Source organism: Ochotona princeps, chromosome 1 (genome assembly GCF_030435755.1).
Source record: "Ochotona princeps isolate mOchPri1 chromosome 1, mOchPri1.hap1, whole genome shotgun sequence".
Lineage (NCBI taxonomy): Eukaryota > Metazoa > Chordata > Mammalia > Lagomorpha > Ochotonidae > Ochotona > Ochotona princeps.
Genome location: NC_080832.1, coordinates 78,774,453 through 78,786,719, shown reverse-complemented (window position 1 = coordinate 78,786,719; position 12,267 = coordinate 78,774,453). Strand labels below are relative to the sequence as shown.

At 37.5% G+C, this 12,267-nt stretch overlaps 1 protein-coding gene across 3 annotated transcripts in view; it reads right to left on the bottom strand.

Annotated features, from left to right (window-relative positions):
* PHIP (pleckstrin homology domain interacting protein) overlaps positions 1 to 12,267 on the bottom strand; it is a 129,061-nt gene that overhangs the window by 82,356 nt on the left and 34,438 nt on the right. For all 3 annotated transcript variants that reach the window (XM_058661242.1, XM_058661249.1, XM_058661244.1), the window contains 3 exons: positions 3,327 to 3,548; positions 2,956 to 3,056; positions 361 to 431 (listed from right to left, as the gene is read on the bottom strand). In XM_058661242.1, the coding sequence (XP_058517225.1) occupies positions 361 to 431; positions 2,956 to 3,056; positions 3,327 to 3,548 (394 nt within the window). The remainder of the gene's footprint in view (positions 1 to 360; positions 432 to 2,955; positions 3,057 to 3,326; positions 3,549 to 12,267) is intronic.

Genomic DNA, 12,267 nt, shown 5'->3' with positions numbered 1-12,267 from the left:
CCGGTTCTAATCCCGGCAGCTCCACTTCCCAACCAGCTCCCTGCTTGTGGCCTGGGAAAGCAGTCGAGGATGGCCCAATGCATTGGGACCCTGCACCCGTGTGGAGACCCGGAAGAGGTTCCTGGTTCCCGGCATCGGATCGGCACGTACCGGCCCGTTGCGGCTCACTTGGGGAGTGAATCATCAGACGGAAGATTTTCCTCTCTGTCTCTCCTCCTCTCTGTATATCTGCCTTTGTAATAAAATAAATAAATCTTTAAAAAAAAAATAAATAAAACAATGAATTATTTCCAAAAAAACTTTGTATTCTACCAGAAACTTTGTGGAAAATTATGGGGGCAGTGGCGAATAGGAAGTTACCAGCACTGAAAGAAGAACAGATCATCTGAACTCCAGGTCGAGGGCGCTCTGTAAATTTTGCAGGCCTTGGACTATAAAAAATAATAAATAAAATTAAAAACACACTAAAGGGATCAGTAACACAAAAAATAAACTGTATCAAAATTAAATACAAAGTGACAGATGGCTCCATTGCTAAAGCAACTTAGAAATGTGTCATTATCAGATCTTGCAGAATTATAGATAGGTTTCATAGGAGTTCCTGATTACACAATTTGCATATGGCATAACGCCAAAGTCACTATCACATGAAATTTGTAGTTATCAGTTAAACTCATCTCTAATCATAAACAAAGCACTCCGTGTTTCATACAGTTAGAGCAGCAACTTTCAAATACATATAAGGAAACACACAATGTGTAAACATGAACACTAGCAAAACAGGTGCTACCTCTGCTACTGACATATCACTAATAACTATATTTCTCCAGTATCAAACACTATTTATTTTCTCTCTTGTTTATATTATAATGTGACAAAATTTGTCCCTCAAGACTCCAAAAGTGAAAGTATTATGGATTCTCCAGCCAAATTAAATCTAAGACTATCTTACTCTTAGCTTATCTGTAGCATTCATTCATAATAGTGATCCATCTTAACAGGTTATATTTGATCATATTTACAGTAATTGAATAACTGTTAGATCTTGTTCTATATTAAAAGTATTATATTAAAATGTTTAATATTACAATCAGTCAGATGAAAGAAAGAAAACTATCAATTTTAGTCTTAAAAGCATCAATATCCATACACAGAACAATGTGGAAATGTTCCAGTAGTCTGATTATATTTGAAGCCCTACTTACTGTATTTTACGCTTTGACCTAGTTTGTTTTAGACTACCAGGGGAAAAAAAAAAATCCAAAAATATTTATAACCTTACCTCTAACAGCACTACATAACTCTCACATCACAACATGATATGTAGAGTTACTTTAGTTTTCTGATTAGTGACAAAAAATGTATATTTCTGATCTATCAATTATGTATTTACTCTAAGCAGTAAGGGTAGCTTTTCACTAATAAGGAATGCAACAAAAAGCGTTCGCTGACGTTTTAAAACTGGCAAGTTTTAAAATAATTATAAATTGACAATTTTTTTAACATTCACAAACTCTAATACAACTGAGCAAAATAGATGATTTAAAGAAATAACTGTTTATAATATCTTCAAAATCTTACCAAAGTAAAATTAAATTAATATACTATTTAAGTGTATAAATCTGAAATTATGAACCTATAAAAAAATGCCACTTTGATTCACACCTTTCAGATTATAGCTCTACATTGTTGCTAATTTGCATAACACTGCTCATGGAAATATCAAACAACCAGTAAGCTAAAACTGATTGCCAGAATATGCTAATGAGACTATAGACTATTATTGTTAAACATTTTATTTTATATATATAAAATATATATATTATACAAATAAGCAGGCAATAGCAATTTACTTACAAATGTGTACTTGAGGGATAATTTCAAAAAGAAGCACTGGACTAAACTCTTAGAGTTGCAGGCAGAATTAAAATGAATTTAATCCATGTAAAATCCTTTCTATGCTAACACACTCAACAAACATTAGTATTAGTAATTTCAACTAGATCCAACAAAGAAAAGATAGTTCATAAATTAATTCCTATTTAGTTTGGAAGATTGCTTAAGAGATGGTCCTGACAGTCTATTTTTAAGTATTCAAATCTGAGTCTATTCCTACCTGCTGTTCAAACTGCCTATCCCTCAATTCTGCATACCCTTCTGTTCCCTCCCTTGGCTCATCAACATAGAAGACAGTATAGTAGCTACACCTTACTTACAAGATATTTACACAGAATAATGGCGTAACAAATGTAACATGCTTGCCACTAGCTTGACAGACGAAGTATTTAACAAAAATTCAGCAACACCATTATTTCCTATTTCAGATTTCCATTCTTGTAACACTTCACCAAAATATTCTAAGACAACTTTCTCCTACTGGAGCTAGCTTCTGAGTAATCCAGCAACTCAGATTACCCATCCAGGAAAAATGATCTTTACTAGCAGTAGTCGGCAACATCCACATAAAAGCTAAGTAACACTCCATTTGTCAATAGACTTGGGTTCCCAAGGTTTACCTAATTTTTTCCAGCTAATGCAGACACTAAGTGCTTGCAATAAAAACAATTAGGAAAATCAGAAAAAAATCGTATTTATTTATTTATTATTTATATTTGCATCTAAATTATTTTTATTTGTACTCATATACTTTCATTTGTATGAAAAATATATATTGTATAAGTGTATTATGAAGGAAATACCTAGGGTTAGGATAAAGTTAAGAAAGCAAATACAAAAACATAATAAACAGGAGCTACTTTCCTTGAAGCCTGAAAGCAAAACAAAGGTGCAGGAGAAAAGGCCGAAAACTGAAAGCTGACAGCGAAGAGTCAGAAAGAATTTCTAGTGTTTACTCAAGGGGAAAAAAAATGCAATTTATTTCTACTGTCAATTAGTTTTGCAATTTCAACCACTATATTAAACACAATTATTCTATGAAATGAAACAGCAACTGACTTTATTTTAAGGGTTCCAGCATCCCAGAGCCAAAAACAAATAGTGCCATCTGCCCCAGTAGAAGATAGATATCTCTTTGAGCCACTGCACAATGGTGAGAACTGAAAAGTAAGCACAGGAAAAATATTTATGAGAATGACACGGTCCAAACAAAACCCACTTTTTACCATATTAATAGTAACTTCTAACAATAGAAAACACCACCCCCAGAACTGATGAAGGTCAGTTAGTATGGTACTTGAAGTCCATATATTTAACATAAACACTCATTTTTTCATTTTGGTTGACTTTATATACTGGAGTGGAAAAGCAGTTCAAAGTTTACTTTAAGTCACAAACAAACTGGGTTCTACAGGGGTTAGAACAATTACCTGCAGTGATGTAATTGACGCACTGTGGCCCTGAAGAACAGCCAAAGGTGCACAGGTTCGAAGACACCAGACTCGAATCATTTTATCACAACTTCCAGCTGCTATCATGGTATTTTCATAGTTTACAGCCATGTCTGATATTTCAGCCGCATGTCCTCTTAATGTAGCTAACAGTCTCCCATCGTCTGTTGCCCAAATTTTCACAAGACAGTCATCAGAACCCTAAAGTAAGAATGGATATTAATAAAAATTAACATTATAAATTTTAACTCAAATTCCTAATGCATGTAAATAAACCTTTACCTGACAAGTTCTCTTCCCAAAAACTGTATTTCTAACACTGAAAAGTCTTAAATATTTGCACAGGGGTTTGCCTTTTCATAATAATCTTTACTAAAGTAAATCTTTCAATAATAATAATAATACTAATAATAATAATTCAGTGTGTGTTCACAAGCAGACAAGAGACACTGAATGTTGGTGATAACATTTTTACCTGGCACCTTTTGAAAGAATTTCAACTTCTAAAGTAACAGAACAAAATTATAGTTGAAAAGCCCATGTAATATAAAATCATAATCAATACTTCAATGTTATTGTTCAATAAAACTACCATGTTGAGGGTTCTATTCCTAGGAAGGTGAAAGTCCTATTACTGATCTTTAGCTAAAAGCATGTCGTCATCGGGCCCAGCATTGTAGCCTAGTGGCTAAAGCCTTCGCCTTTCACATGCTGGGATCCCATATGGGCGTCGATTCCAATCCCGGCAGTCCCGCTTCCCATCCAGTTCTCTGCCTGTGCCCTGGGAAAGCAGTTAAGGACGGCCCAAGGTCTTGGGACCCTGCACCTGCATGGGAGACCCAGAGGAGACTCCAGGATCCTGGCTTTGGATCATTATGTTAAGCTTTCTTTACAACAGGGTAAAACATTTAAGGGGAAAGAAAACCAACACGCATTATATATCTAAGTTTTCTGCTTCATACTGACAACAAACACAATGCATAAACGAAAACCTACTATTAGCATTACACATTAAACACTACAGTAATTTATTAAACCAGATTCTGACAAAACTGTATAAAACACTTCAAAGATAATTGTAAAACCAGTTCTTCTGACTGAGTTTTGAAGCAAATTAGATTGGCTGTCATCACTAAAATATCAGTAACAAAATTCGCTTAATTAACCACATAAATACTGATATTCCCATTATATAAGTTTAACCTAGGTTCTTCATTTATGAAATAAGATTAACTCGCTACCTGCATTTTTAAATTCAATGACTCATTCATTTATGTATTTGCCTCATGATTAAGTAGTTGCCAACCACCAGAGATATTACATGAGATAAAAAAATATATTTCTATCCTTGAAAGCAAGACAGAAGAATATAAATACAGTTAACAGATTCCAAAGGCTATACTGTTAATCATCAAATAATAGAGCGGTGTCTTCTTCTGAAAGATGAAGAACCTAGATTCACAGTCACATGAACAATGAGTCAAACACGAATAGTTGGTAACAAAGAGCAGACCCTTGGGTCCAAGACCTCTAAGGATTCTTTTTCCACCTGCATGTCTTTGGATTTCTGTACATGTTCTGTGCCTTTTTTTTCTCATTTATTATCTGCCTGGTAGGATTGCTGCAGAGACTGGATGGGTAAATGAGGGTGGAGGGTCATGGCACTACAGTCCATGGTGAAATCTACACATGGACTAAGTATTATCACTATTGGTGATGACAGGAGTCTAAATTTAAGTTGACAACATTCTCATGATTTTAAAACAGAACAAATCGATACAGCAACTTGAGCAAAAACCCTTTATCAAAGACAAGAAAATGTGAAAAATGAGAGGTTCAAGGAGCTGTAAATATTCTCTAAGTTAATTCAGAGTGTGATGTGAAGACATGAGGATGAGAAAGCAGAGGGGAAAGGATATCTGAAGGCTATTTTACAGCATACTAAAGAATACAGTCTGCACTGAGAATGAGTGAAACTTATCAAGCAGGTGGGTATCACGGTTAGATGTACATTTTCCAAAGATCCTTGGCTTACATAAGAACTAGGCTACAAAATAAAGCAGTAAAAAGTTTTTAAAAATAGTATATGCAGGAGAGAATGGTGGAACACAAATTATTATAACACAAGATAAGAAGAGATGGTAGCAATAACCCGATAATAAGAAGGGTTTGTACTGATAATTGATTATCTGTACAAAGTTAAGAAGAATCATAACAGGGTATGATTTTCAAAACAAGTTACATAGCGTCTGGCAACGGAACATAAAACAGTTCTAGGTTGAACAACAACAACAAAAATGGTTTTAAAGCATGTGTTCAATTCAAATTCACCAAATGCTAAAATTTGGTCAATTTATCCACTTACCTGCTTATCTTCCAAACTTAAAGCAAAATAATCCACCCCCAGTATCCAACATCCCATATTTGAGGACTCTACTAATCATGAACAGAAAGTATCTGGGAGTAGCCACCACGGTGGCTTAGGGAATGAATACTTCAGTTATAGTGCAGGTGTCTCATATGGGCACTGGCCATAGTCCTGACTGCTCAATCCAGCTCCCTGCCTGTGGCCTGGGAAAGCAGCAGAGGACGACCCAAAGCCTTTGGGGCTCTGCACTCACACGAGAAACCTGGAACCAGCTCCTGGCTCTAGACCTGCTCAGCTCTCACTACTGCTGTCGTTTGGGGAATGAATCAGTGGACTGAAGATCCATTTCTCATTCTCCCTCTGTAACTCTTTCAAGTAAAAACTAAACATAAATTACAATTATGTATAATTATATAAATATAATTAAATGTAAATAGTGACTTTTTACCAACTAAAACTAACAACTTCCACTATATTCTTATTTTACTCTTTCACAAGTGGTTCTACACATTTCAGTGCTTTATTTTCTACTCAAACAACAAACTTAAATTCTACTCATAACTTCAACTAAAATTTCTTATTCACACACATTCAACTCTAAGTCTTATTTCTCTACCTGAAGGCCTCATGAGCCTTAGTCTCAGGATGGACTGCATGTCCTGAGGACACCGCACTCACTCATTCATGTTCCCTGGATGGAGCATGAGAGAGGAGAGGTAGTCATCTTTGAGTCATGGGTGATGTGAGACCATGAGCTAACTGAGATAATGTCCAACTTACCCCCCTTTTTTTTTTTTTTTTTAAAGATTTATTCATTTTATTACAGCCAGATATACACAGAGGAGGAGAGACAGAGAGGAAGATCTTCCATCCGATGATTCACTCCCCAAGTGAGCCGCAACGGGCCGATGCGCGCCGATCCGATGCCGGGAACCAGGAACCTCTTCCGGGTCTCCCACGCGGGTGCAGGGTCCCAATGCATTGGGCCGTCCTCAACTGCTTTCCCAGGCCACAAGCAGGGAGCTGGATGGGAAGTGGAGCTGCCGGGATTAGAACCGGCGCCCATATGGGATCCCGGGGCTTTCAAGGCGAGGACTTTAGCCGCTAGGCCACGCCGCCGGGCCCCAACTTACCCCTTTTTAATACCCATTTTATGGCCTCAGCTTCTCTAGCACTTGTTGCTGATGGGTTGGGTTTTTAACCTCTCTCTCTCATATCTCATCTGAACAGATGACTAATGGTAGTGGGAACAGGATTCCTTATATTGGCTATAAATACTCATATATATATGTGTATATATAGATAGACACAGTTATCTATATATATACATATATATCCATACATATATATGATACACACACATATATAAGTATCTATATGTGTGTGTATATATACTCATATATATCTATGTTTGTGTATCCTAAGCAAGTCCTAAGTCCTAACATGTCACAGACAACTCCTGTCATGTCTCACGTAATATTGCTACTTTCTAAGGGGGAGAAGTTATACACAAGTTCATGCTGCATTAATGTTTCATACATTTCACAAAGTTAACATCACATTTTGACAGTTAATATTCAGCAAACTGCACACAAGGAGGTAAGTTACATATTCCTTACAGAGTGAAATGTGTTGAATACCAATTGCATCACATAATCTTACCAATTAAAGTACTACTTTATATTTTATTCTATTCAAATTAGGTGCTAAAAACAAAAGACAGGGCCCAGAATGGTAGCTTAGCAGCTAGAGTCCTAGCCTTGCACATACCAGGATCCCATATGGAAATTGGTTCTAATCCCGGCAGCCCTGCTTCCCATCCAGCTCCCTGCTTGTGGCCACGGAAAGCAATGGAGGATGGCCCAAAGCCTTGGGACCCTGTGGGACACCCGGAAGAGGCTCTGGGCTCCTGGCTTCAGATTGGTGCAGCTCTGGCCATTCCAGCTGCTTGGAGAGTGAATCAGTGGACAGAAGATCTTCCTCTCTGTCTCTCCTCCTCTCTGCATATCTTTCTAATAAAAACAAAATAAATCTTAAAAAAATAAAAAAGATAATGCAGATGCTTCCCTCTAAATATGCATTTTACCAATCAAATTTTCTTTTTTTCCATTAAATTACAGGAGAAAAATTTGGATTGTACTTTCAAGAAACCCTCTCCCTACTATCCTCTCATGGACTATAAAATAGTTTGCTCTCTCTACCCTCATTCTGGCTTCTAGAACTACCTCAAGAATTTAAATCAGAACTTCTTTCTCACATGCCACTCTTTCTGACCACTTGGTTATGTATATTTACGGAAAGTTTAAAAGAGAAGAGCACAGGCCTAGAGCAGTAGTCTAGTGGCCAACGTCCTCGCCTTGCATATGCGGGGATCCCATATGGACACTGCTCCATATCCTGGTTGCTCTACTATCCTTCCAGCTTCCTGCCTAAAGCCTGGGAAAGCAGCCGAGCACGGCTCGAAGTCTTGGGATCCTGGACCCATATGGGAGACCTGGAAGAAGTCCCTGGCTCCTAGCTTCGGAAAAGCTCAGCTCTAGCATAGCAGCCACTGGGGCAGTGAAATCAGCAGATGGAAGATCTTTCTGTATCTCTTCCTCTCTGTTTATCTGACTTTCCAATAAAAATAAATAAATCTTAAAAAAAGACTAAAAATTTTTAGCAGAATCTGATTAGACAAACTTAATTTTTACAAGCCTAATTCAGCTTTGCAAAAGCAACTAAAGGCATGAACATACCTAACTGTAGGACAATATAGTTTTCCAAAGAAAGCTGAATGCTAAAACAAAGGGGTAGTTATTAAAAGAAAGGAAATGTTGTTTAAATGACCCTGTAGACCAATAAGAAACAGCTGTATCTCTCCTAGATGTACAAAGGAGAAAAAAGTAGGGTAGAAATGGAGGCATTTAAAAGCAGAAAGAAATGAGATTATTTTAACCTTAGCCAAAAAAAAAAAAAGATATCTGTGGATTATTTTTTAAAAGAGGAGAAGGCAAAAATGACGCAAAAATGTGAATTAAGTTGGAAATACAGAACAATTAGAACAGCACAAAAGGAGAAAAAGGCTCTGCAAACTAACAATGAAAGACCTGCTAAATTTATTAGAGCATGATTACAGAAACACTTTGATCAAGTTTTCCCTGCAAAGCTCCAATGCCCAGGGTGAAAAAAGTCGTCATTTATTTTTAATAATGTCTATATGAAGTTGCTAGGACGGGAGATTGGCCAAATGGGAAAAACCAGAAATACTAGTGAACAAATTAATCTAGAAAGGGTTTATTTGAGGAAGATTAATACATGGTTTTAAATGCCTATTAAGTAACTTGGATTTAACCTGTTTAGGTAGCTATAAAAAAATGTAAGCAGGCAAGACATAGTCACAATAGTATCTTAGCCCTTTCTAGTGGCAGTATATAGAATACATCTGAAGCTGTGAGCGGTCTAGGCGACGGCTGATGTTGAAACAATGATAATTGATGAGATTCCCAAGGAAGACCACTTATTTGAAAACTATGAATGGATTTTAGGAAATACATTAACTGGGCACAAAGTTGAAAACGCTTTTTTGGAATTCATTTTTCATTCCAATTACAGCACTAAGCTAGTATTTAACCCTAAGCAAACAATAGTATAGGACTGTCACAATTACCATGAAAAGAGTGCTCACTATTATACGATCAAATCTGTACTGACATTAAAACTTGCAAATGTTGCGGAAAAAACTAAAACAGAAAGTCTATGTAGCATTTACCTTAACTCTGAAAGCAAAATGAGACACTACATTTACAGAGCCTTTTTTCCTAGATATTTATTCTGGATTATTAAATATTTCTATTAATGTCCACTCCTTCTAGCAATGCAATTGACTCTTACCACAACAATGTATCCATCCAAAAGAAGCTTTAATTTTTAAAATCCCTGTGGAAAATGCAACTTCAAAATTAAAACTCTGAGAAATAAAACTCAGATTAAAAAAATACTAGCATTCCTCAAAGCTAAACACTAGACGATGTCTGGTTAACATGTCCAGCTCTGCTACCAAGATGAGAGGTTTCCACAGGCCCATTTTTCCTATTTTGTCAGGCACTTGGGCACTAAAATTCTCTCCACCTTGGCACAGCATGTTGAGCTGCCACCTTGAAATGGGGTGCAAGCATCCAGAGTGCCAATTGCAGTCCAGTTACTTTACCTCTGAAAAAGCTTCCTGCTAATGCACCAGAGAAACAGCAGATGATGGCTCAGTACTTGAATCTCTACTACCCAAACAGAAGACCTGGAGCTCTGCCTCCTGGCTTTAACCCTGCCCTGGTCCAGCTATTGTGGTCATTTGGGAAGTACCAGCAGATGGAGGACTGTTCCCTGTCTTTCCCACTCTCTCTCTCCTATTCTCTATCATTCTTCCTTTCAAATAAGCAAATATTTTTAAAAAATATTTCACTTCAGACCTGGCATGGTAGCTTAAGCCCTCACCTTGCATGCACCAGGATCCAGTATGGGTGCCGGTTCATATCCCAGCTGCCTTACTGCCCTTCTAGCTCCCTGCTTGTGGCCTGGGAAAGCAGTGGAGGAAGGCCCAAAGCCTTGGGACCCTGCACCCAAGTGGGAGACCAGGAAGAAACTCCTGGCTCCTGGCTTCGGATCTGCTCAGCTCTGGCCATTACAGCCACTTGGAGAGTCAATCAGCAGATAGAAGATCTTTTTCTCTGTATCTCTCTCTGTAAATATGACTTTCCAATAAAAACAAATTTTTACAAAATATATTTCTCTTCAACAGAACAGTTAGTAGACCTCGTGACTAAGATATCTTTATCCTGCAGTGTCTGGTTTTAATACTAGGTGCCTGACTAGCTATCACAGGGCGTGGATAGCAGTAGTGATGGCTCAAGTAATTAGTTCTTAGCACACACTTGGGAGAGACCTTGATTAATTTCTGGGGTCCAGAATTCAGTATAGTCCATCCCACCCATCACAGGCATTTGAAGAAGTAAACCAGTAGAAGGGAACACTTTCTCTTTTTTCCTCTCAAATAGGTGGAAATAAATACAATACACAGGATTAAAATTACTTAAATGTGATACAGAAGACACATCAGAACCCAAAGTGTGAGCTCCAAATTTAGTAAATTATTTGTTTCTAGAAGTTTTAAAGGGTCTAACTGAATCATTATTTAAACACAATGCCGATTCCACTTAAGTTATTTGGACTATATAAAGAAGACAATTACAGTTGGTACTGCAAAAGTAAGAGCTAGAAGATTACAGGTGACAACTATGTGAAATGTTCAATACTGAAAATTCCTTACAGGATGAAACAGGTAATGACAAGCAATATTTCCATTTTCTTCAGCAGAAAACTACATAAATTTAAAAAAAAGGGTTAATTTTGCTTAGATTGCCTTGCTATCATCATTAGGAGTATGTATTTGGCCTCATGGTTTCAATGCCTATGTCCCATATCAGAGTAAGTAGGTTTGACTCCCGGCAGATACAGTGATAACTATATATATTAAAACATGCATCCAAGTAGGTAAAAACAGTGCCTGCCATGTCAGCATCTCACATGGGGTGCCAGTCTATGTCTTTGCTGCTCCACTTTCGATATAGTTCCCTGTTGATGGCCTAGGAAAAAAAAAGTGGAAGACGGCACAGGTATTTGTGCCCCTGCCCCATATGGAAGACAGGATGAAAAGCCTGATTCAGCCTCACTTGGCCCAATCTGTTAGCCAGAGGATGAAGATCTCCGTTTGTCTCTCTCTAACACACAGATACACATAAGCGGATCTATAAATGCCCCCTTTAAGAGATCATACACATCAATGATTACTCTTTTGACCTGAAAATACACGGATTTTTAACTTAATGTATCTTAGAATATCTAGCATTCCTTGAAGGACCACTGTCACCTGACACAGTCAATGATGTGAATAAAATCTCTTTAATGAGTCAAATCTCACCTCTTACTGTCATTAAAACCTGTAGAAACGAATGCTAAAAATGTTATGTAAGGGAAGGACATTTGGCCTTCCTGATTAAAATACCCACATCACATATCACAGTACCCAGGTTCAAGCCGCAGCTCTGGTTCTAGCAGAGAGCTGAACTGAAAGTGGAGCAGCTCACACCCAAATCCAGGTGACCATACAGGATACCGGTGTCATAAGCTGCAGCTTAATATCCTGTACTATACCAGCCTTGGAAAATATTTGTTAGGAATAAAATATATAGCTTTAGAATTTTTTGTACCAAAACTTCTAATTTTTTTGCCAAAATTTTTAAATTCCCCTTACAGAAATTAAGTCTTACCCAGGGATGCCCAGATCAAAGCTTGGACTCCATCTGGATCATTCACATATGTTCTCCCAGGGTACTCCAACATATTTTAAAAAATAGGTTTAGTTTTATTGGAAAGGCAAATTTACAGAGAGAAGGTAATACAGAGAGAAAGATATTCCACGCACTGGTACACTCCCCAAGTGGCCTCAACAGCCAGAGCTAAGCGGATCTGAAGCCAGGAGCCAGGAGCTTATTCCTGGTCTCCCATGAGTATGCATGG